Source organism: Podarcis gaigeae, assembly GCF_964106915.1.
Source record: "Podarcis gaigeae genome assembly, chromosome: 12".
In the NCBI taxonomy this organism is placed as follows: domain Eukaryota; kingdom Metazoa; phylum Chordata; class Lepidosauria; order Squamata; family Lacertidae; genus Podarcis; species Podarcis gaigeae.
In genome coordinates, this window is record NC_139688.1 from 22,309,533 (window position 1) to 22,335,011 (window position 25,479).

At 43.7% G+C, this 25,479-nt stretch overlaps 1 protein-coding gene across 37 annotated transcripts in view; it reads right to left on the reverse strand.

Annotated features, from left to right (window-relative positions):
* Positions 1–25,479, reverse strand: part of KIAA1217 — a 363,096-nt gene that overhangs the window by 24,312 nt on the left and 313,305 nt on the right. For 28 of the 37 annotated variants that reach the window (XR_014556563.1, XR_014556564.1, XM_083704568.1 and 25 more), the window contains 4 exons: positions 12,016–12,830; positions 6,390–6,494; positions 5,530–5,579; positions 2,515–2,678 (listed from right to left, as the gene is read on the reverse strand). Coding sequence is in view for 35 of the 37 variants with exons in the window: in XM_083704568.1 (XP_083560694.1) it covers positions 2,515–2,678; positions 5,530–5,579; positions 6,390–6,494; positions 12,016–12,830 (1,134 nt within the window). In the remaining 2 variants the exon portion in view is untranslated. Of the gene's footprint in view, positions 1–2,514; positions 2,679–5,529; positions 5,580–6,389; positions 6,495–12,015; positions 12,831–15,925; positions 16,133–25,479 lie in introns of those variants that run through there. The other 9 variants (XM_083704580.1, XM_083704564.1, XM_083704596.1 and 6 more) reach the window with 2 other exon arrangements.

The following is a 25,479-nucleotide window of genomic DNA, read 5'->3' on the forward strand; positions in this document are numbered from 1 at the left end:
AATGTTATAAATCTGAAAACTAAACTGGCAAAGTGAGCACCTTCAGTACTGGTAAGGCACCCACCCACCCTTTAGTACCAATTTAAAAACAAAGAGCTGGTTTTTAAATCTGTATGAAATTTCGGTTGCACACCTATCCACATCTCTTACGGCCACACAAAATGATTTGGTTATTTATTTATTGTAGGATTACTAGAGGCTGGATTTATCTGGACGCTCCTATTTCTCTTCTGCACACAGTCGAAGGCATGGCCACATTGCTGAACATCAGTTTATAAATTAAAAGTGACTTCCCAAATAGGATTTGCTGTTCTAAGCCTTGAATTTTTCATATGATTGAATTATCTAATTACTCTGCTTTCGTGGCCAGGCACATGATTTCATGCTTCTTCTTTTTTTTTGCCTTTTATATAACAATCCAAAGTGAGTGCATTGCTAATCCAGTTCATTATACTTCTTGGGGAGTTGCATATACCACTGATCAGTCAACAAATTGGTTGGGGACAGGCAGTGGCTCTGTTCCTGCACCTTCATATTGTTATGGGTTTGTAGGGGGCAAGGATCCCCTAAAATGCCTGGGTGCTGGCTTCTCCCCATAGGTTCTGAAATTAGTAAATATGGGGGGTTTGAAGCCAAGTGTGACTTGCTAGACATACACCTGCCGTTTCAGAGGGGGAAATTACAGCCACTAGAGTAGAGGGAGCCAGTATTGCTATCTAAGGCCTCTTCCTACAGAATTCCCCATCAGATGCATGGGCTGGAAACCCAAAGTTCTATTCTTGGCCCTGCAGGGTCCAAACAATGCCATTCTGACGACAAAACAATTAAGAGACACAACTCCAGATTATCTCAGCAGCTATCTAGGCTCAACAGTATACAGACGCACTTCTTTAAAAATAGCTAGAAAACGATGAACTGGATCCAACTGATGGCTCATCCACACGCATGATGTGGCAGCACCCTGGCAACTATTAGGCAATAAATAGTTTCCCCATGAGCAGATGGCAGAGAGGCAGAATTAAGTCAGGTCATCCTTCCAAGATTAATCCTTCCATCTCCACACAAAGGTCCAGTATGGTGAAAAGTAACCGCACCTGTATGGAGCGCCCCAGTTCCTTATGCTTCAGATGAGTAAAATGAATAGTGGCAGTGGGGTTAAGAAAAGTCCCTACCTCTGCAGAGCACTATGACAACTGGATGGTGGTGGTGGGGGAATTGAGGGAAGAGAGAAAAGGGACAGTTGACTGATATAGCAGAAGTATGCTTCTGTATGTCCAACACTGTGCCGAATCATAGCTTAAACAAAAGATACACAGGAGGAAAAATATTTTCCTTCATTTGATTAACAAGTTTTGTTCTAAAGAGTTAGAATCAGGGGCCAGCAAACTTTTCCAGCAGGGGGTCGGTCCACTGTCCCTCAGACCTTGTGGGGGGTCGGACTATATTTTTTTTTGGGGGGGGAATGAACAAATTCCTATGTCCCACAAATAACTCAGAAATGCATTTTAAATAAAAGCACACAGTCTACTCACGTAAAAACACACTGATTCCCGAACTGTCTGTGGGCTGGATTTAGAAGGTGATTGGGCCGGATCCAGCCCCCGGGCCTTAGTTTGCCTACTCATGAGTTAGATTAATCCAAGGAATAATAAATCAACTATAATCCATGATAGCTAAATGCAGCTTCCATGTATAACAGATGACTCCCCTCCATCCAAATATTTATGCCCTACTTTTGAGCATCCTAGAGACCCCTGTTCTGAATGTTGTTTGAAAAAGGAACAAACGTTTTATTAACCTCTATACTTACTAAAACCCTCCAAATACCAACATCTGCCACTTGGTTTGGTGCCCAGAGTGGCTGGAGAGCCAGATGGGAGGGTTATAAATTATTATTATTATTATTATTAGGAATGGGTGGCGTAGGTTTTAAATCAACCTACCTGTCAGATATATATCCATATCAGTGTTGGGTGACCTGTGGCCCTCCAGTTGTTGCTAGACTTTGCTTCCTATCAGCCCCAGCCAGCAAGGGTCAAAGGTCAGGGTCATGGGAGTCAGGGTCCAACAACATCTAGAGGGCCACATTTCATACGTTTAATATATCAACAAAACATTTCAGTCAAACTGGACTCAGAATAACAAAAGCTGATTTGGCACATAAACACTCAATTCCATGGCTTTTGTTCTTCTGCTACTTCCTTTCCTCTGTAACCGAAGTCTCTAAGTTGACACATAGTGTAGAAGATATTAACGAGTGCACAATCTTATCAGGAAGCCAGCTTCCAGGGGACATCCATGTTAGTGCGTTGCAGCAAAAAAACTACATCAGGTCTTGCAGCACCTTGGAAACTATCAAATTTATTGTACCGCCATAAATTTCACAGAGACTAATGCCACAATAAATCTGATAGTCCTTAAAGTGTCACAACAAGACACTCTGTTGCTTTAAAAGGGGGAAAGTGTCCATCGCAGGCACATCTCCTCCTCCTAGCAAAAAAGGCCCAGTAATACCTGTAGTTGCCGCATCTGGTGCAGCTGGAGACGGAGATCCGACACGTTGCGTTTCATGTCAAAGAGGCTGACTTGCATGGCTGTGGAGCCGACCGGCATGACGCTGGCAGGGGCAGCTTCGATAGCTAGTAACGAGTTCTTCCCACTGGAGACATGAGCGGATCCTGAACGTAAACAGCAGCAAACTGATTAATTAAGAGTGAAGCTTCAGTCACCTTTTCTCTCCTCTTCCTATCATAAAATGTTAAGGCTCCTATGGATCATTGTTGCATTCAACAATGCAAACTCAAGATCACAGATTGTTCCTATCATGTCCTAGGCTGCCTCCCCTTTAACTCAGTAGTCGACTGATAGGATGGTAAAGAATAGGTGGTGTTAATAACTGAAGAAATAAGAGGAATCATCAAGTGATAACTGCTGTTTACAGTGTTCAAAATGAGTTGCTGAACAAGGCATGTGTTTTCCCTTATTCCTTGTATATCTGACCGAACCTATCCGCAGCGCTCAAACTCACCCATGTATCCATATAATTTTGTTTGGGATTTTCTACAAGCAGGTAGACAAACCTTGGTTACAGCTAGAAAGAGTTAAACCACGGGTTCAGGTTCAGATGACAGGCTAAGCCAAATCACATTTTAGCTTAATGTAGAGCAGCAGCAAAACAACCAGTGATATCCTTTTCGGGAGCTCACATAATTGCTCTTTTATGCCACAGCATCATGGTTGGGCTTAGTGTTATGTGCAAACCTGGCCTCTTCCTCCAATGTAAACCATGGTTTTATTGTACACCTGAGATCTTAATTAGGGTTAAGGCAAGGAATATGGAGTGGAGCCTGCAAGCATCTTCACACTTCCCAAATACATGAATTCAATGCAAGCAAGGAGGGGGAAGAAGAAACAGGGCTAATATGTCTTAAATCTGCTGAACTGAAAAGTGACCCACCTAGTTATCAACAGCTCCTCATCTTCAAAGCTCCATTTCCTCCTGTTCCTCTCCCATCCTCAGATATGATCTAGAATTGTCTGCTGCATGTGGGCAGCTACAATGGGATAACCTTTAACTTTCTGACTGGTTAAGTCATGCCTCCATTTTGCAATCTAGGCATGAGGCTTAGCCATGCCCTTCAGTAATAATAATAATAATAAACCCTAAACATAGCATGGAATGGTGATAAACAGATTTATTATTTACTGCCTCATGCTGCAGTTGCCTTGAAATTTTAACATCAATGAGATCACATCTGGGCTTGATACCAATGCACAAAATCCTCGTGTTGCCTGCCTGTCGCTCAGCTGATGAGCTTCTGGAGGAGTTTCCCGTCCAGAAAGGGGAAAGGAGGGCAGGGAAAGACATCCCCGCCTCTTGCTCTGTGGCTAGTCACATGTTGCCAGCTGGCATTTGACCTAGACTGTGTTTTTTTCCAAGGGTATAAAAAGAATTAGCATCATCTTCCCAGGAGAGAAATAAAAATGGCAGATGCGCATTCCTTCACTGCCTACCACACCCATCTACCCATCTGTGCCTTCCTCCAAAAACATTTCAGCCCAGGCAGCGCTGAATTTGGAGAAGGGAAAAAAAGTACTGCATGAGCACAGGGCTGGATGCATATCAATCACAGCAGCAAAGTGTAGAACATGCACCGTAGAACACGACACTTTCACATGACCCCAAAGTCAAGCCCATTCTTCTCGTGCTCAAGACGGTAGCTGGGGAGAGGGGGAGTTTTCTCCAGGAAACACAATCCAGTTCCAAGTCTACAGCTACTGAGCTCATGTCTCTTCTTTGCACATTTAAACTTCTGCAACTGCCTTTCTTGAGAAGGCCCCACCCCAGGACAAAGAACAGGACGCCATAAAAAAGCAGAAACACGTTTTCTGAAGCATTCCAAGGAATTCCGGCTTTCTGCAGAGTTCTGGAAAAGCAGTCCCATGAACCATAACAAAACAATGAAACAGAAGTCCTGGAAGGCTGCAGGCTTCCTGTTTATTGTTAAGACAGGTTCATATGCTACATCTTTTCCCCTACAAGGGTATGACTGCACCACTGGTTTTCTACAAGATCCGTCCTGAAAACAGCACAAAGAAGAGCTGGTGTGGTGGTTTTGCACCTCATCCCAAGCTCTATCATCGATTACTGTGAACAAAAACAGGAAAGGGGGAGCACTAAACAGGGATAAAGTTAGCATCTCATTAAAAAAAAAGAAAAGATACAGATCTTCCCATGATCTTCCCAGCCAAATGTTGTGTGATGCTGATGTCCTTCTTCCAGGCCACAGTTCACGAGCCTTCGTTAATAGAAATCTGCATTTTTTGTTTGAAGCTGAAGGCTGAATTTGCACAAATATTGTATACCCCTTCACCCATCCTCCACAGACTCTGCTAATTTTTCATGTGGAGCTTTGAAAGTGCTGCTGATATGCAGTCCTGAGTCACTGCCCATCAGCTGGTAGGTGGAGGCTTCCTGTAGGGATTGGCTGCAGTGATGGAGCTCCTATGGGAAACTCAGTCGTGCGGCCAATGGAACTGCATCTCTACCACCCTAGTACCAGATCTCATATACAACAGGTGGGTGTGGTTTGGGGGGAAACGGCCTCACAGGCTAAACTGAGAACTGTGTTAGCTTGAATCTCACCAGTTCTGCATCCTGATTCAGAAACATACAAGCAGGGTCTATTGGAAGCAAGCAGACTCCTTAAAAACAGCCAACGGGACAGTGAATCATGCTTCAAATTCTGAAGAACACCAGCACCCCAAGCTCTGGCAAAAAAACCCCAATTCTCTTCTTTCTCCAAATCCAAACTGCAAAAACACTTTCCAGTGTAGTACTCCAGGCTAAATACAGCACCATCCTTGTTAGCAAAAGTGTATTCTAGCTGCCCCTCTGGTCCCTTTGCTTGGACTCGCATGGATACTACACCTTAAAGGCTGGAGCAAACAAGGAACATTCAAGCCCTTTTGTTAATTGCCTGCTCTCCCTTCAAGCAAAAGGCGCTTTCATAACACAAAGTGTCTTACCTGGCTTCTCAGCGCTGCTTTTACTAGTCACAGTTTTCACCATCTTCTCACTAAATGAAACAAAAAAATGGAGAAATAATTATGCAAGCCCGGTTGTTGACAGCAAACCAACTATCAATAAATCAGCTAGCAAGAATTTTGATTCTAATGACAACCTGAATTATCTGGAATACAGAATGGACTTTTATTGTTAAAAACTGGTAGGGTCTAGGATTGTTCATTTAATATACAGCTTTAAACACCCAGAGGAGTACTATGAGTTGTCCCCTGAGCCGCCAAATACTGATTTGGGCATTTAGTGCCACCAATCCCAAGCATGGAACCCCTGACCTCTGCAACAGAGGTTCTGCAGGCATCCTTACTGTGCACCATCAGATGTGTCTTGAAGACTTTTAAGCTGACAGACCTACTCAGTTTTTTACTTATTATTTTTTTATATGAGCCATTTTTTACAATTTTGTGTTGTTTTGTGGTATTTTATGTCACACACCGCCTTGATATTTTATGCCACTAGGCGGTTAATTAATACTTTGATCGATGATTGAAAACAAAACAGGGATAAATCTCCAAATACATTTATTCACTTGACTGAATATAATGCCAAGAAGAAGAATGTCTCGAAACGTGTTGTGCATTTTATACTCCTTGCTTAAACTCAACTTTTAAGCCATTTTTTAAAAAAAAAAACATAAAGCTGAAAAATAAAAATCCTGAGCCAAAAGATGTCAGTGGCAAGCATTCCCCACAGCATCCTCCATGGGTGCAAGATTCTCCCCTAAGAGTGCCTGGGCTTTTTGCCCCCTGTGGTGATCAATGAAATAATTACAGGGAAACAGATTTAATGAATTCTTTTGTTTTACCTAGAAGCCTCTTTGCTATTACTTGTATTTGGCCCTTTTAAAAGCGCAGACTGAACAAGACCAGTTAAACTGGCAATCTGTTTCTCCATTGCTTGCATCCTCTCTCTGTAAGACAAGAGAATCGTTTGTTAAAGCCAAATGTATTTAACTTTCAAGACTTGATTTCTTTTCTAGCTGAACGAGGACCACAAGATTAGAAAGGAAGACACCATGGAATTTGCTCAGTGCCTCCTGGCCATTAATTTTCATGTACCTTGTGTGAGAGGAAGACCAAACCACCACATCCTTTGCCAAAGTGCTGTACGGACTAAAACCAACATTCATTACAACAGTCACAGCTGCCCCTTATGATCTCTCTCCCTGCCTTTTATGATCTGAGCTAACTTCTCAGTTCCCCCACTGCATTCTGATAATCCTTTCTCTAGGCTACTGTAGCCTTTTTCTTAACAGGTCTTCTCTCCCTCCTGCTGCGTCTCTCTGCCCCCTCTCTCTGGAAGAACCGGAATCTTCTTCCTTGCGCTGTGTTCTTTGCAAGCGTCTGTACTGCTTGCCTGAGTTTCTCCACCACCGACAGCAAACTTCGGCTCTTTTAGAAAGTTCCTCGCTTTTTTACTTGTGGGCTGTACTTCTTCTCTCAAACTCCTGTAACTCTCAACCTCCACTCCATAAGTAAACTCCTCTGGTTTGGGCTTCCTCAGTCCCTTTGTGCTACTCCTATCCTTTCAACATGCAATGGCATCCTCTATCCTTGGCACTGTGTCAGGATTGTCCTTCAGCAGGATCCAGTCCTTCATCATGCTTGAGGGGCCAGCCCTGCTCCATGGACCAAAGGTTCTCCACCCGTGCACTAAACAAACAAACCAAGTTATCTTAACACCAAAGAACCATAGCAGGTCAGGCCATTTCCTAACACCTATAATGACGCGGGTGGCGCTGTGGGTTAAACCACTGAGCCTAGGACTTGCTGATCGGAAGGTTGGCAGTTCAAATCCCCGCGACAGGGTGAGCTCCTGTTGCTCAGTCCTTGCTCCTGCCAACCTAGCAGTTCAAAAGCATGCCAGTGCAAGTAGATAAATAGGTACCACTCCGGTGGAAAGGTAAACGGTGTTTCCGTGAGCTGCTCTGGCTCGACAGAAGCGGCTTAGTCATGCTGGCCACATGACCCGGAAGCTGTACGCCGGCTCCCTTGGCCAATAAAGCAAGATGAGCGCCGCAACCCCAGAGTCGGTCACGACTGGACCTAATGGTCAGGGGTCCCTTTATAATAGCATCTGGGTCAGCTCTGTTTGCCGGTCCAAATTAGAAGCATTCCCCCCCCCCCGGCCCATCTCTAAACCGCCTTAGTATTGCCTGACTTTCTTTTCAACTTAATAGCAGCCAATTCTTGTTCCTTCTGCAGGTTTCCCATGAAAACCACTTATTGAATGACCCAGACCTCCTCTTGTCTTCACCTCATTCGCCACCTGACTCTTTCTTATGGCACATTTGCTTTCAGTCTCTGAACTCTCCCCTCTTTGGTCATTATTTAAGTTCCATTTAAAGTCGAAGACATTATCTGCTCTGTCACCAAATGGATCAAGATTTGTTTTTAACATTAATCCCCTTTGACAGATGCTTTTGAGCAAGTCCTACGAGGAAAAGTGATCCTTCCAAGTAGATGGGCAACTTGTACAATTGTGGATCTATTTATAGCGTGGGCTTATTCTATGGCTTAAGGTACAAAGGTTTACTGTGCAGCAGAATTGCTTATTTCAAAACCAAGCATCATATTAAGCATCTTATGTAGGCAGGCTTTCCACACACACCCCATAGCTCAGTAGCAGAGCATCAGTTTTGCATGCAGAAGATCACAGGTTCAATACCCATCATCTTCAGGTAGAGATGGAGGAGACACCTGCCTGAAAAACCCAGAGAGCTGTTGCTAGTCCATATGGACCACACTGAGCTGCATGGGCCACTGGCCTGACTCAGGATAAGGCAGCTTTCCATAAGTTTCTATCCAACCCTTTTGTTTTTATCTCCTGGACTTGTCTGTTTTATTAGATTGTTTTTGATTTTTTTAAAAATTGTATTTTATTTTTTGTTTCTAATTGTTTTCAGCTGCCTTGGGTGGCGTGTAGTCATCTCAAGGGCTGGGCGTATGTTTTAAAAACATATGTAAATACATAAATTAAATACGTCGAACCAAGCATTGAAATTATGCTGCTTTTGAAAATAGGAATGAAAGCAGGAAGGAACGGTTCAAGCAGTAGCTACAGTGGGCACTTAATACGCAAAGTGAATGGGACTCAATTATTTGCTTCTGGGAGAGCACGGAAATAACCTAATCACAGACTTATATGTGGATTAGAAAACAGTTAACCTTTGGATTGCACACTTCCCTGGATTTTGTGGCTCAAAAATACAAAATAGAATGTGTCTGTTTACATCTGAAATGTGTACAAAATGCATATTATAGGGGAAAGCATACAACAAAAAAGCCCCTTTTGTGTGCAGTGTGAGCCAAATCAATTTAATGATCATGACCTACAAGACCCACCTTAGCTGGGGTTTCCTTTGAAGGCTCCTTTCAGGTCAGCATGCAAGATCCACCTAGCTGAGAAGTGAGATTCTCTGAGGGCTAGGAGCAGTCTCTTCTCTGGAATGCCTTTGCAAAACAGGACCACCTTAATCCACATTTTCAGGAAAGGGGTGTGAATCTTACTGCCTTGCTTCTGCTCAGGCCAAATCAGCAGGAATCATTGTAAAGAGCAGTACGGAAGTCACACCGGTAGCATGACTGCCTTGCAAGGAAGTCTGAAGTTGGCAAGGGTGGTACAGAACAGCCAAAATAGCAAACCTGCACCCTTCCCCAAGGAGGTTTCTTCCCCCAGCTGTGAAGTGCACACACTCATCAAGCTGCACAATGACCTAGCAAAGCAGAAGGAGTCTTGCACACTTTCCAGATTTTCTGGGCAGAGTTGTTATTCTGTTCCAAGACTATCTTCCTTCTCTGACTGTCCAAAATAAAGTCTAAAAGAAGCACAATGGATACAAGCCTGTGTGCCTCTGGAGTCCAATAACAGAGTACTGTGATACTTCCTTTTGTACAGACAGATTTCTCTTATTGTTCAATTGAAGCTCTGTGTGAAACAAGCCTTGTCCTGTCTTACAACTAGCCTGAGGTCATTCAGAACAGGGCATTAGTACACGTTCCTAAATTGATCTCTACCTCTCACTCTAAAAATATCTGAGCACTGCTTATACGTTTTTTCCCTCTCCCAGAGGCACCTTTTTTTACTTTCACATTGAAGAGGTGACACATCATCATCATCATCATCATCATCATCATGCCTGGTGCAGGCATAAACCAGAATGCCAGTCATAAAAATCTTCCATTCAAGTTCATCTGCTTCATTAGTCTATGTGTGCATTAAATATAGACAGATGATGTAGCTTAGGGTGAGCAACTTGGAGGAGTAGCACTCTCACACATATATTATTAAGGAAGAGTTCCAATTATTTTATACTATAATGAAAACTAAATTGAAGCTCTCTCAGAAAAAGAGAGAGAGAGCGCGAGAGCGAGAGAGAGCAGACACATAGCTCAGGGGTGGAGGACCACATTTTGCAAGCTGAAGATGGAGCAGAATTTTGGAACTGGGGAGGGCAGTCCAAAATGAATTCCTCCAGTTCTGAAAAGCTGAAGCTATTACAAGCAGAGCCAAACTCTCCCCTGAACCTCAGCTTAACTTGTAATTAAACCTTTGGGTTCACATCTTCTCCATTCCCCTACTCCTTCACACTTGGGAAAGGGTCAAATAAATAGCTCCCACCTTCTCTCTTTAGAACTAACCACAGTTCCCTGTGACATCCAAACTCAGGGAACTGTGGTTTGTTCTAACTATAGCCAGTTAACTAAACCAAGCCCTGAGTACAGACCTCCTCTTCGCTTCACTTGAAATAACTATTGTCTTCTAGAACCAGGTAAAGACCACCACCAAGGGATAAATCATGCAAGGAAGGCATCTGCCTGCCAGATTGAACGGCTAGCCTGGAAATCTGTGGCTAAGTCAGAATTAGCTCACTAGTTTGGGACTGCTTTGCATTTGCTATTTTAAACTGCTACAAACCAAATTGCTTTTATGGTTTTAAAGTTAAGACTTCAGAGGCATGGTAAACATTTCCGAGGTTAGACAACAGACTAATCTGTGGAAATGGTTTTTCGCTTTCCGAAGAAGCTTCTTAAATGGCCCCATAGCCGCAGAAAGTTCTTTTTCTAAAAAGAAAAAAAAGCAGGGAGGTGGCTGCATAATTTTACTAATGTGCTCAATATTGCATCTGAACCACAGGCTTTTTAAATATATATATATATATATTCAGAAGCACCATTATGAAAATGGCCTATTTATCACTGTCAATTTCACAAGAATAAGCCACTCTTGGTCCTAAAGTGAGCATTTAGGGGGCTTACTTAAAGGCTGTGCAGCAGCTTACAAAGTAATAGCATATTCGACTTCTGGGACCTGTGGGGGGAGGAATTTGTGGTTAGGAATGAGGCACGGCTGGACAAGTGACTGTTGCTGGAGACACAAGCTGTTATGATGGCTGTTTCTAGATTAAATGCATGACGTGTTTACAGCTCAAAAGCAATTATCTCTACCTCATATAATCATTACCGGCACAATAAATTCTTATTCATGATGTAAGAAATCTGGAATTAGCTACTAGGCAAGGAAAGTGGCACTCACCCTGATGGTCAAACTGGGAGCAATGCAGATCCCTACTGCCTGCCACCAGGGCTACTGGTCTGAGGGCAGGACCTGCTGGTTTTATCAAGTTTGTACCCTATTAGCATAACTCACTTGATTCATGAGAAACACCATGGATCACACCATTAAGATAAAATAAATTTCTATATGTACAGCTTGTTCTCGTTCTCTCTCTCTCTCTCTCTCTCTTTCCTTCCTTTTATTTATTTGCTTTTAGCACTAAGAAAGGCACAAGCATGTGCACAATAAACAACATATTATTTACTTAACAAGATAATAGGATGGATCCAGACTTAGTCATACTTAGTTCCCATGTTTAGAGAAGTTTTTAATGTTTGAAGTTTTATTCTGTTTAATGTTTTGACGGGAGCTGCCCAGAGTAGCTGGGGAAACCCAGCCAGATAGGCGGGATATAAATAAAGTAGTAGTAGTAGTGAACTCATCGAAATCTATGGCACTTCAGTTAATCATCAATAACTTCAGTCCCACTGACTTCAGTGGGTCTAGTCAGAATCCAACCCGGCAAACAGGGTTACAAGAATATCTCCTCTATGTCACATAGCTATATGTAAGCACGTCAAGAACAAAGGACGCATAGAGTTGAAAAACTGCCAAGGGTCCCCTACAAAGCCTAGAAGTCGACAAGATGCATCCATTGAATGCACCCCTATAGTTTGTCAATAGGCAGAATGAGAGAATATGGGCCACAGGTGAAGGGCTCCCATTTCTCATTTGGGTCTTTTGAAGCTGCCACACAAGACTAAGAGGCCACAGTGACGAAGGACACGGGAGAGACTCAAATCTTACCTGTCCTTCAGCTGTCACATGACACACACTCATCCAGACAAAAGCCATATCATCTTGCTCTGCCTTACCTGGTCTCATTCTCTTTGGGTATCACTGCTGATCCATAGCCAAAAGCTTTCTTGTCAGGTACCGATGGGACTACCTCAGCCATGCCGGGTAAGCCCATGACATTTCTTGGTTTTGCTTCTACAAACACAGGTGTCCCTGGGTCTTTCTTAAGGGACTGGCGACCTGGAGACGACCTCTCAAGGTGAATGGTGTGAGGAGACGCTTGGGAGTTGTGATGGGCGTGAATGTCTACCATCCGAACATCAGCTACTCTGTGAGGGGAGGCAGGAGGAGTTTTGGAGCCCAGAGTCGGCAAGTGGCTGTCGGGGTACTTCCTTGATTTTTGCCGGTACAGCGATTGCTCCATGATCTCAGGCTGAATAGGAGGGTTACAGTAAGTGCTTGAAGACCTCATGGTGCTACGATGGTAAGCAATGATGTGGTCAGGAACGTCAAGAGGGTGCCCCGCATGTGAACCTGCGATGCTCATCCTGCCCTCGTGGTACAAGTAAGGGTCAGCATACAGCCCCTCATTCCGAAAAAGAGTAAGAGTTTTGCTACCCATGTCCTCGTCGGGCTTCACATCCCTTCTTTCCAAAATGGCGCTGGGGCTCGGTGAGATGGATCTCGAGGCTGGCATGTTTGAGAGCCTGTCCCTGGGAATGGTGGCATTGCCAGGGCCGCCGACTGGCCTGGCAGTGCCATAGGGGATCCTGGATGGGGAGGGAGGCATGGAGTGGGGCACTGGCGTAGCCGGTGGAGAGATTGGCAGTGCATGAGGGGGATGCGCAGTGGATCCTGGCCGAGAAGAATTGGGGAAGATTTCTCTCTGCATCTGTAACACAAAGAAATCCACTTAAGAGGCACGCTTCTGGGTTATCCTAGGCAAGGATGCAGTGACACAAAATTAAAAATCAAATTTTGAAAGTGAAAATCCTTACCTATACTTTATCTAACTCTAGAGGTATAGGTAGAATAACATACAATATTCAACAATACTAAAGAGCCTTCCCCTCATTATTTGTATATACACATACTAATTCATCATTATTTCCAGTGCTTTTCCCCCCATGGTTCTGGTACTTCTCAGGTGGGCACCATTGCGGGCCAGCGACTTACTGTAACAACTTCATCATGAGTTCCGGAACTTATTATTCTTGGGGCGGGGGGAGCGAAATGATTATATCAACATTATTCTGATTTCAGATAACCATTTTGGTGAGTTCTACCTAAGCAAAATGTACACATGAAGCAACTTTTGGCACCATCTATTACAGTTTTAAGAGACAAGACGTATGAACAAGTGGGGGTAGAAGGAGGGGGAGGGATTTGTGCTCCTCCTTTGCAATGTAGAAAAATGAATCTAAAGGGGGATCCCAGATATGACATCATAAAATGATCCACGTTTGGAACAAGGCTTCGTATGAAAAGGCCAATTAAGTTGGGGGTGACCTGTATCTAGAAATGTGTTCAAAATCTTTGCCCATTAAACCTTCCCAGCCAGATAAACAGCAGCCAGATACACCCCATGTGGTTACGTTGAAGGTTATATAGGTAGAATGGCACTTCTTTATGGGGTGTAAAAGTGGACACTGACTACCCTACAGACTGGTACAACAGCCACCACCAAAATAAGATGTATAGTTTGCACATCCTGGAAACATAGTGCTTCACTGAATATATCCGGTATGAGCTTCAAAGCATCTGCACAATTACATTGAGCTCAAATGCCTCTGACAGCCACGGAACTTAGGAGGTGCCACATGTTGGATGGTGACCTTAACTAGGAAAAACCATCTTTCCACAATTTAAGCACAGGCAGAGGATGTTACCCACTGAGTAGCCATCACAAGGTGCTCTGCATTGCTACCAAAACAAAGGGCTGAGTTCTCTCCCTTCCCCACCTACGAGTTTATTTTTCATTGTTTTGTCAATTCCCAAGCCAGGATATACATAACACCGGCTCCTATTACACCCATCTCCACAGCTGGGAGTTTGCAGAGGCCTCTTTTTTGTGACCAGAGGTCAAAGAGAGGGTTTGTATCCTTAGGCACCAGAAGAAGGGGAAGGCAAGTAGCCAAGCAACTTCAAAAAGTAAGTAGGAAAATAAGGCGTGGCAGGAGGTGCAGGAGATAAAACAGAAAAGTAGAAAAGCAAAACAAATCAGTCTATAAAGATACACACACACAAGTCTATAACTTAAGGTCTTTTCACACATTATGTAATGTAAGCCTTTGGTGTCCCACTGAAAGTACAAATTGTCTTATGTGCTTTCCCCTCTCCAGCTCTTTTCTGGCCCAACCATAAGGAGAACGGAAGCTTTCATTTCTATTTTCAATTAACCACAGTTTAGTGTGTCTTCCAAACCCTAACAGTGTTAAGCATAGTTTAAAAAACCTAACTTCACAGCACAATGGTTTGAAGTTGCATTGTTTCAAGCAAACTGTAGTTAAGATTAACCCCCGTTTGTCATGTACAGATGACACAATAAGCTGCAGCTTATTTATTCCTTCTAAACTAGAAGGAAAGGATTCTGAACTCTTCCTCACTGCTGTGCCACAGGAAGAAGGGGCATGGCTCACTGGCTCATTTTTGCCATTATAAACTATGGTTTAGAGTGGTCTGAATCTGGCCACTCTATGTGCTGCTTCATGGGTGCATGGGGTGGTGTATAGGGTGTTAGAAAACGAGGTGGAGTACTTCTGGTGGGGTACACACCATGCTCCTTTGGGGTAGTTTATCCACCTTTGGTTCCCACTCTGCATTTAGCTTTCACCTGCAGCTTCTAGAAGCTGTCAGCATGCGACAGATGCAGCCACATCCTGGGAACAGCTTCAACTGGCTGGCTAAACCAGGTGAGGGTAACCTATAGGTCTCAAACCCTTGGTGAGTTGGGGACTTCCCCTGCATGCGAAGACAGGCTCCAGTGGTTTGAGTGGATTGTACCAGTAGATGCGCTTTCACTGAGCTACAACAGAACATGGCTGCTCTCCTGATTCACCCAAGACAACATGAGTGAAGAGACTTCTGGGAAGACACTGGCAAGCAGTGCACCTGCTATAAAGTTATGGCTGATCCCGGCTTCCCAGCCTAAGAAACAAGCAGAGGAGTATGTGGGTGTTTCCGACCACTTCCCATGAAGAAGTGTTTATCGCCTAAGAATTTCATCTTGCGTGAAATGGCGCTAGCCAGATGACCAGCAAATCTGCAGCCCAATCACATTCAGAGGGCACTTCCTTTTACGCACTTCTAACTGTGTATGTCATGTAGCTCTTCCTGTTGAACCTCTTTGGGCATTTAGTACAAGTGGCCTCCCTATTTATATTCTATATGATACACTATATGATACACACATGCATGCACACACACACGCGTGCACACACATACACAGGCATTTTATTAACAGTAGCTTGCATTTTAATTTTATTATTCCATTGCTTTTTAAAAACAGTGTATGCCTGCATCCCTAACCAACTCCTACATCTGCCTATTTGGGTCAGGTGCTGCTCTTACATACATTCCTTAACACAAATAAATTGAGTGCCCCTGCTGCACTGAATATCCCACCAGGAAAGCAAATCACCACAATTTATCATCATATTGAAACAACTTCATTTCATACCAAAATTCAAGTAATCTGTAAACTGCAAGACACAGAAGAGCACCCCACCTCTCTATTGCCTTAAAAAGGCAGCAGTACATTCTTTTTTATTATCTCCCAAGTCCACAAAAGGAACTCTCGCCTGCAAATATTCCCCTCAGAAACAAATCTTTTAAACCACGCTTAGTTATTATCTCACAAATCCTTCCGTTATTATATGCTGATAAACCAATATTAAAAGAAAAAAGCATGCAGGCAACATTTCAAGCCAAATATTGATGTTTGCCACTCCAAAGTTTCTTCCTTTCCAAATAATAAAAGCCACTTACATTAATTTAATTAGTTCTACTGGTAGAGCAATGAGATGGTTAGTCTGCATTCCACATGCTACCGCTCTTTTTTTGCTTTCCAAATTTTAAAGATTCAGTCTAGAATGAGATTTTTAAAATATGTATATAATATATCCTTCTTGGAAAAGGTTCTTGTGTGTTAAGAAAGCTCTTCAGTCTCGCGGTTCACAGGCAGCGTGGGCCATTCTTGCTCTACTTGATTCTCTAAACAACATTGCTTCAATAGGCTAAAGTACTTTTCCACATGACAAACCTTCAGTTTCTCCTCCCTCTAGAAATTAGTCACTAAATACCCTCCCTTGTCATGTCATCCAGTCACAAACTGTGCAACATACCAGATTGCGCATGAGCCAGTGAATTAAGCACACGTATTAAAATGCACAGATGATACCAACTTGGAAGAGTCTATTCTTTCCAAGGAGAGGAAGCAGGGAACAACCACAAGACTTTGTTTTGGAAAGAAAAGAGAAGAAAAGTGAGGGGTGGGGGTGGAGAGAAAAACCAATGGGAAATATCCCTGTAATTGACTGCAGAAAAAGGACAAGATCTTAAACTGCTTATGTTTTAACAAGGACAAGATGCTGGAAGCGTGAACCAAAAGCCCACAGCCTGTTTATCAGAGCAACTTAAAAACCACACACATTATGCAGAGCCTGGTTCACTTGCAACCATTAAATGGATGAAATGGGAGGCTGTCTTTAGCTGCACCTGGGCAACCCAGGAGCCTGTCTACTAATTAACTAGTTACCTTTGCTACTTTGCCAAGCTGGACTTTGGGCAGCCGTCATAAATCAACTCCGTTGCTATCCGCAGAACATTACAAATGCAATTAAGTTGGGCTGGAGGGGAAGTAAAATAAAAATGCAGGCATAAAGCGTTTGTTTAGAACAAAAGCTGGGTTAGCTGCTTCTTACATGTGGAAACCGATAAAGGTGAAAGTGCTTGCACTAGGTATACATACACAGAGAAACACTTAATCATAACCCACCTGCAGAACTTATCGCCGCAAGAACTGCACATTTAGTGAAAATGCACTGAATGTTAGATGATGAGGTGAATTTGCACTCCTGAACAGAGAGCAGCACTATGGAGGATGGGCTTATCTCTGGTAAACAGTCACTGAGACACAAAAAGCAAAACCTCTTGTTTTCAAGGCTTCCATATGCAGATTGCCAGATGTTGGGAATTAGCAACAGGAGGGCTATCACAACTGTGCCTCGCTTTTGAACCTCCCAGAGGCAGCTGGCGGGTCAGTGTTAACAGCCAAAATGCTGACTTCAATGAACTGGTGGTCCAACCTCAGCATAGTAATTATTACATCTTCATTGGCTCGTTGAAGCATTGTTGGCAATTTCATTAGAGGCAGCAAGTTTACATTAGTTACACATTACACCAGTTTGATTCTCCATGCGTTGTTCATTTAAAATGATATTGCCTGCTATTTTAGAATGGGAGGTTATTCTCCTATTTCCATCACAGAGCAACAATTCCCAGGCTGGTTTATCAATCAATCCCTTTTCCCAATGAATTCTGGGAATTCTGGGGTGTCTCCTAACAATTCTCAGCACCTTTTAGAAACTATAGTTCCCATGTTTCTTTGGGGGAAAACACGACTGTTTAAAGTGGGTACTATAAGCATTCTTTTCCATCTCTTAAGCTACATTATCCTTCTGGCTAGGTTTCTAACAATTATCACCACTCAACGATTTCCACCTGCTTGACTCATGCATGCTCCCTTTCTGCCACTTCAGTTCCAGCCTGAGGTCACTGGGCCACAGGAGCCAAACAGCAGCAATCCCAGCAAAGCTGAAACCCAAACCAAGTTGGAAAACACTGGCCCTGCCTGTTTTATAACCTTGTTACCAATAACACACGCAGCTTAAGTTTGCACACACAGAGCTGTTTACACAAATACACACACAGGGCTATGTCACAATAAGGGACCCGTTTCTTCATTGCTTTTCATCAGGACGATCCTGAATAACATACCCGAAGATGAGGCAAGCTTCACTGCAGGAGGAAAGCCGCTGTTCGAATTTTACAGCTGCATGAGCACTGTATGGGAGCGAGAGTTAAGTGGCTCAGCCAAGGTGAATAAGCATAATGCCCTACAGCTCATTAGGGACCAGTATTTGTGCTAAGTTAGATGCACACTGGTGAAGTGGTGGAGGTGGGCATGCCAAGGCCAATACATGGGGTGGGGTGGGCTGTCCAGCCAAGCCGCTTCTTTTCTATGGGTGTGAATTGAGTCTGGTCTGATTTAGAATGAAATAATCCCACTTCTTTCCCTCCTTCACACACTGAGCACCAAGACCACTCTGGGTCTATGAGCTTGTGACCTGCAGGAACTGCAAAGAAGACAGTCTGTGCACCGTCACCCAGCTCTTGCCGAAGCAAGAAGACCAGGGAGACCTATAACACCAGCAAGCAAACCCTTGTACACCAACAGATCAGATGGAACTCTCTGGCCCATAAATAGACTAATAATAGGTCATGCTTGCTCATTGGCTTGAGCAATGAGAAGATCTTCTCAGACCCCTTTGGTGCTGGGCATAGCCAGTCTTCACTGTCAGACCTACAGCTGATGAGTATGACAGAAAGGTCAGTGGTAGAGCACCTGTTTTGCATGCAAGAGGTCTCAGGTTCAACCTCTGGCATCTCCCTGTAGGGCTGAGAATGTCTCCTGACTAACCCTGCAGAGCTGAGAAAGATGGGCCAATGGTTTGGTTCAAGGCAGCTTCCAGTGCTGCTCCTAAGCTTCTGAATAGTATTGTTATGAGTTAGTGGGCAATTCCTGGATTTAAGTAAGTGTTAGAATTCAACCAGTGCTTGGAGTATTAATATGGGCTGCTAGATGCTGGACTTTGCATGTTAAAATACAGGTCAAACCAGCTTCCCATGTCTAGTAATCACCTGGGGAGACGGGCCATTAAAAGAGGACAAAGGAAGCAAAACACAGAGCAAAGACTCTGTGCCGGCCAGCAAATTGGGGGAGGGGGGGAGACCCCCCCCAAGCTCTGAGATTGGTAGTCAGAAAACAATGCCAGAGTTTTTGTTGGGAGGAAGTTTTAGAATTATCAGTTGGCTGTGATGTGATTGAGTGGAAAAAGGACTCCATCTGTTAAGTAGCAGCAAGTTGAGAAGTGGGTGGTCAGGATACAATGTAGGCAGACAGTTTGAACCCAAGGCTGCAGGAATGAGAGAAACAGAACCCTCTTGGAGTGTAATGCTTTGAACCCCTCTGTGGGAGGCTCAGGTTGTACATATGTGTAAATAAGCCGTACATCATAAAGACACCACAGTCTCCGCTGTGGCTCATTTGCAAAGGAAACGCAGACCCTGGGTAAGCAATTGGAACTCCCTGCCATCTTGCCCTGCTGTGGAGATTGGGGGTGGCGTGTATCAGTATTCTGTACTGAATAAGCCTTGGTCATTGCTTAAGCAGCAGACACACCAGTGTTGCTTCCCTCCCTCCCCTATGCCCAAATGCACAGTTTAGGTACACTCAAACACACACAGTCTGCAAGTATTCTGAGTAGCCTCATGTTCCAGGAGGAGAATGGCTGAAGGGTCAAGAGCCCAGTCCCAAAATATCAGCATGTATGGTGCCGTCTCCATGGAAACTGGACTGTGGATGTCACTAGCCTCCTTCACTGTGCTTTCGCCCTAGCATAACAGAGGGGCCAGGCCAGGCCAGATCAGATTCTTTGTGCAAACATATGCAGGTCAAGCTTTAGCGTGCTAGTACACAGATCTTAACATGAAAAACATAAGGGAAAGCAAGAATCCCGATGCTAAATCATGTACGTTCTATATGCAATACGGTGAAAGAATAGGCCTCAGGCATGAATGCACATATTCCAATTGAATGCATGGAGCCTTAAATACGAACCAGGGCTACGTGTACAAATTAAGCAAGCTAACCATGACTCACCTTGTAATTGTTCTAAGCTTCTACAGAGAACTCTTGGCAAAATTAGGGGACTTTCCAGACTACAAAGCTGAGAAAGGGTGCCAAGACCAGGAAAATACCCTGCTGGTTTCCATCCTTCTCAAAACGCATCTTGGCAAGGGTTGGGAGTAAGATTGTTAGTAGGAGACAAGATGAAAAGACAATGGCAGTACAATTTGGAGCATAATTTGCTCCAAATAATCCTCTTCTTTTTTGTGTGCCTGGTGGCCACCATTTCCAAACTGGCCAACATGCCCCAGAATGGCACTTTGTCTGGGACACTGTAGAGGTTGCAAAATGGTGATCAGGTTGCCAACACAGCTGCTGCAGCAAAAAAATAATAAATTATTTTTTTTAATGTGGGCAGCGGGGAACATGGGAGAAGGAAGCTGAACTACTGCCACTGCTAACGGTGAGCCACATCCCTGCAAATCTGTTGGAAGACTTTTTCTGCCACCCCTAGAGAAAGTCAGTGGAATCCTCCCTCTTCCCCACTATTTATTCGCCTATAAATGGGTGGGGAATTCAATTGAAGGTTTGCACGCCACTCTAGAAACAAGGCAGGCTAGCTCCCAGTGCATCGAGGCCAATGGAGGGAGAAAGAGATTGAGAGAGAGAGAGAGAGAGCGCGCTCTTCAAGGCCGGCACTCAGAAATGTTTCGTATCATTTATAGAATTAAACTTGCTTTATTGTTTTTCTTCTTTTAAAAAAATATTTTGATACAGCAGTATAAATAATGCATGAGCTGATGACTGGCTGTAATTCAATCTCACGGTTCTGATAATACATACAAACCACTCAAGCGTCACCCACCATTTTAATTACTTTATCGGGAGCCCTCAAGCTCTGTCTATCTTGCCCTGCAATATCCTGAATTTAATTAATTCCTATTAACTAGTTTTGAATGCTCTAATACTGAAACCAGGTCTTCTCCCTCTTTGCCTTCCGGCTTGACACACATAGTCCAAAGTGGGAGGACAGGGCACCATTCTGGATGGCTCTCAAGGCCTCGGGGCCTGTGAGGAATAGGCCAGTCAGGGAATAACATTAAGTCCGCAGAAATGAGATTCAACCCTGAGCGCTTCGTATTTGCTGGCTTGTTCTAATTCTCCCTTCTTTGCAAATATCTCCATTAATTTCCTGGATGCTCCACAGACTTCAAACTCACTTGTTTCCGCTTCCACTAGCCTGTGAAGAGGGGGAGGGAGAAGGGTTCGCAGCACAAGGGAAGTAATGGAGGGTTGTTGAGGAAGGAGAAATGACAGTGGTGGAGGCTTTAATCTTCTGTTTCTTGGACATATGAAGAGGCTGATAAGAGGAGTTTGGATGTGATATCCCGCTTTATCACTACCCGAAGGAGTCTCAAAGCAGCTAACATTCTCCTTTCCCTTCCTCCCCCACAACAAACACTCTGTGAGGTGAGTGGGGCTGAGAGACTTCAGAGAAGTGTGACTAGCCCAAGGTCACCCAGCAGCTGCATGTGGAGGAGCGGGGAAGCGAACCCAGTTCCCCAGATTACGAGACTATCGCTCTTAACCACACCACCACACTGGCTCTCATGGTCTCAGCAACTTTGGCCAACCATGACCTATCGCAGAGCTTGGGTATTTTAAAGTGCTAAAAGCCCCAAGGACTGTGTGTCAATAGGGGAAAACAAACAGAAATATGTCATGGGCAATTGGCCCCATGGTTATGGCATTAGTTACCTTTAGAGCATGGGTTGCAACCGTAAAGAACAGGAAGATTTTGAAATTGCACAGGGGTTTCCTTGTTGTTGAGTTAAACTTGTCCGAGTGAGGACTTTAGGAAACATGGCGAGGATGGCTTTTAAAATCCCAGTACTTTTCCACGAGCTCAGAAGTATGAAACAGAGATACCACACATGTGTGAGAGATACACAGAAATGGAGGCATGGTGGTTCTTTAGTGTGACAGCAGGACTAGGCTGTTCCTTTTCATGACATCATTTTGTGCTCCACACACAGCACTGCATTGTTAAAGAATGGGCCACGCAGTTCAGTGCTGCCCCCGTGGAATATTGCTATAACCATTCATCCAGGATGGACATGGCACAGGATGCAGGATGCAACAAGAAGATGCTGAATCACGTGGTTCATTTTCATGGATGCGATGCTGCCCATCTGGAGCTTAGCCCATGCAAAAGTAGGTTTTGCATGGCAACCCAATTGCTTACTGCACATTAATTAAGCACCTAAACCATTAGATGTTCTTCTATTTTTATTTTAAAGCAAGCCCTATCCTTGGGCTCAGAATCTAATCAATGGATCTCAAAATTTGATGCCTGCAAAAGGGGGGCGGGAGAGCAAACAAGGTACTCTATTATGTTCTGGGTTCAGTTAATAATAAAGTTTTCTTCTTCCTGCACTCATTAATATGTATCTTAAACAGCACAAGAGTTACTAGGGTAGAGTGGAGGGTGATTTATGATTTAAGGAGCAATAAAATTCCTTTTTTACTCTAGAGGGCCTGGGAGGTCCATTAGCATATATGTGTGTATAGATGATAGATAGATGATAGATAGATATAGATAGATAGATAGATAGATAGATAGATAGATAGATAGATAGATGGATGGATGGATGGACGGACGGATGGATGGATGGATGGATGGATGGATAGATAGATAGATAGATATAGATATAGATAGACAGATGATGATGATAGATAGATAGATGATAGATAGATAGATAGATAGATAGATAGATAGATGATAGATAGATGATAGATAGATGTCTGTGTTTGTGTGTGTGCGTGTGTGTGTGTGTGTGTGTGAGAGAGAGAGAGAGAGAGAGAGAGATTTCTTAAGTTTACAAAAATACATGTGTTGTCTCTTTTTCAAGTCTCTGTTTTCTACAGATCAGTTTCATTTGTTGTGAGACATTAGTGTTACATACAGTGTTAGGTTAGGAAGAAAATAGGGGGAAAGAGGGGGAGGGGGAAATGGTAAGTGGGGTGGGGGCGGGTGGTTATGCTTCTAACTAAGCAAGCATTAGAAATCACCCCAGAACTGACCCTACTAAACATCTTCCAAGATAATAATGCCCACTCACACCATAAAGAGCTCATAACCCACCTACTCTCAGCAGGCAGACGCATCATAGCCGGATACTGGAAAGACCTTTCAGGAGTAAACATGGACCAATGATATCAAATAGTATGGGAAAAAGCCTTATTAGAAAAACTAACCAACAAACTGAAACTGACACAGGGACAAATAGAAGAGGATGCCTTCACCCCTTTATCACATACACATCCCAACAAGACAGCAACAAGAATCTGCCGACAGCATATGAATAAATCTGGCCAACCTGATCCAAAAATACACACACACACACACACACACACACACACTCCGCTCACACACAAAAACTAATCTCACTACAGCCAGCCAAAGACAACCAACCACCCCCTAGGCCACCCCCAACCTCAAGTGAATAGTAAGAGAACCCATACAAGTAACGCTGACACAAAACCCCACACATACACTAAGCCGAAGAATAGAAGCATATGTTTGTATATTTGAACATGCACACAACATATTAAATCAGCTTGTGGGAAGGCCTCTAACTTTGGTTGGAGCTGTAGTGATAGGGAAGCCCTTAACACTTTCCCTTTGACCATCTTCCTGGTCTAACCCTGCTCCAAAAGCTGCTATTAGCCTCAAAGTGGGAAGAACACGCAGAGATGTGGATTTCTTTGTATCTTCATTTCTGCTACAGAACTATCAACAACTCAGGTGGATGGAGACGTATATATTTTAGATAGTGTGGGGAAAGAGCACAGGGGAAGGGGTTAAACACTCCCTCCCCCAGGACCGCTATGCCAATAAAGATCAGTGCCTTCATCCAATCATGTGTGTCATTCACTATATTTTATTTGGTCCAAGGATACAAAAACAAAGAACCACCGGGGGGGGGGGAATTCTGCAAGTACAGGGGTGCCAGAGAATTCAGAACATTTTTTTTTTACTTTTAATGAGCCAGGTAAATAAATTATCAGCAAATATAATACCAAATTCAAACACTTTTTTTAAAAAAAGAAAACTATGGCATTGTTTTAGCTAAGCAAATTGTGTCATAGTGTCCAAGTGTTCTGTCACTATGACAAACTTATCCAGAACAAAGAACATGGCAAATATTCTGAGACACAAAATCTATGTGCCCAATTGTGGAGAGAGAGATGAAACATTTGAAGGCCCAACCAGTCACAATCAGGGATTGTGTGGTTTTGGGGAGTATAGAGGGTGCATTAGCTTGTTTACATGAGAACATTTCGAGATAATAGATCCTAAACTCACTTCATTCTCAGCTTTGTTTACATGACCCAGAGGCCAACATGACTGAGTTGAAAGCCAGGAGATGAATTCTGAGTCACCTTGTTATTCATCTCCAGACAAGGGAGTCTGCTTACAGCAGCAAGTATTTTATTCCTTGAGGTGGAACCCCTATTTCTATAGAAAAGACGCAGGGCAGAGCAACATATGACACATTATCCCTGCTGGCAGAGCCTGGTGGAAAGCAACAAAACAGAGCATTTAAAAGGGGCAGGCACAGGCAGGGTTGTATCAGCTCGGAATCCACTGGATCCCAAGCTGCTCTCACAGCCAGCACCAGCCGGCATTGAGCCTGATCCTCCCACCTTTCACTGCTTCCATTCTCTGTGGCTGGGCTATGCCGTATGGCAGCAGCAAGGGAAGGCGATTGCTTTCTAAAACTCTTTAGACAAGCATGCAATTTCTGCTAAATGGTTTTAAAAACACAAAAACAAACCTGGCATTAGTGAGAGAACATTTTGCATTTTTATTTTATTTTTTTTTAAAGAGATAAGTAAGAACAGTTGCAACCACCCACGGGGTGCCAATTGGCACCTGAACTCTGCTTCTTGAGGAACAACCGAAACTGGGAGAGGAGTATAAATGTTTAAATTTACCAGTGGCTTGAATAATCACACATAACGAAACTTGACAATTCCTACTGGGAGTGCCTGTGGGGAGATGAAGGGATGTTGTTGTGGAGATGATTGTGCTCCTGTAAGGAAGCCTTTAAGACAGAACAATGGTTTTCTTAAAAGTTGACTCTCAGCACAGCGGGAGGAGAAGCCCACCTGGTCAGCACATGTGTGTGGAACAGGAACCTCTCCCGACTGGAGATGTTGAAACAGATGTTCTACATGCACTTGTTGCTAAGTAAATGTGCAACTGCTAATCCATCTGATTATTGACTGGAAAACCTCGACGGTTCTAAAGTACTTAGATTCAGCCTCTCTGATGTTCATCTGCCTGTGTGCATCAAGGCACAGAGGGAACAATAAGCGCCTACTGTTTGCTAATCTTTTTATGTCTTAGGAGCAATCCGGATGCTTCTGCAGCACCATAGGTCCTGCTTCCCTGGTGCTACTCCTCATGCAATTTGAAGGTTAAGGAACAACACGTGTGACGGGTGGGGGAGAATGTCGCTCCTTATCAAGATAAGGGATAGAGAAATCAGTGTATTTTACAGTCTATGCCACCTCCTCACGTCCTCACTCAAACATCTCTTACAACCCATTTAATTTGCGGTGG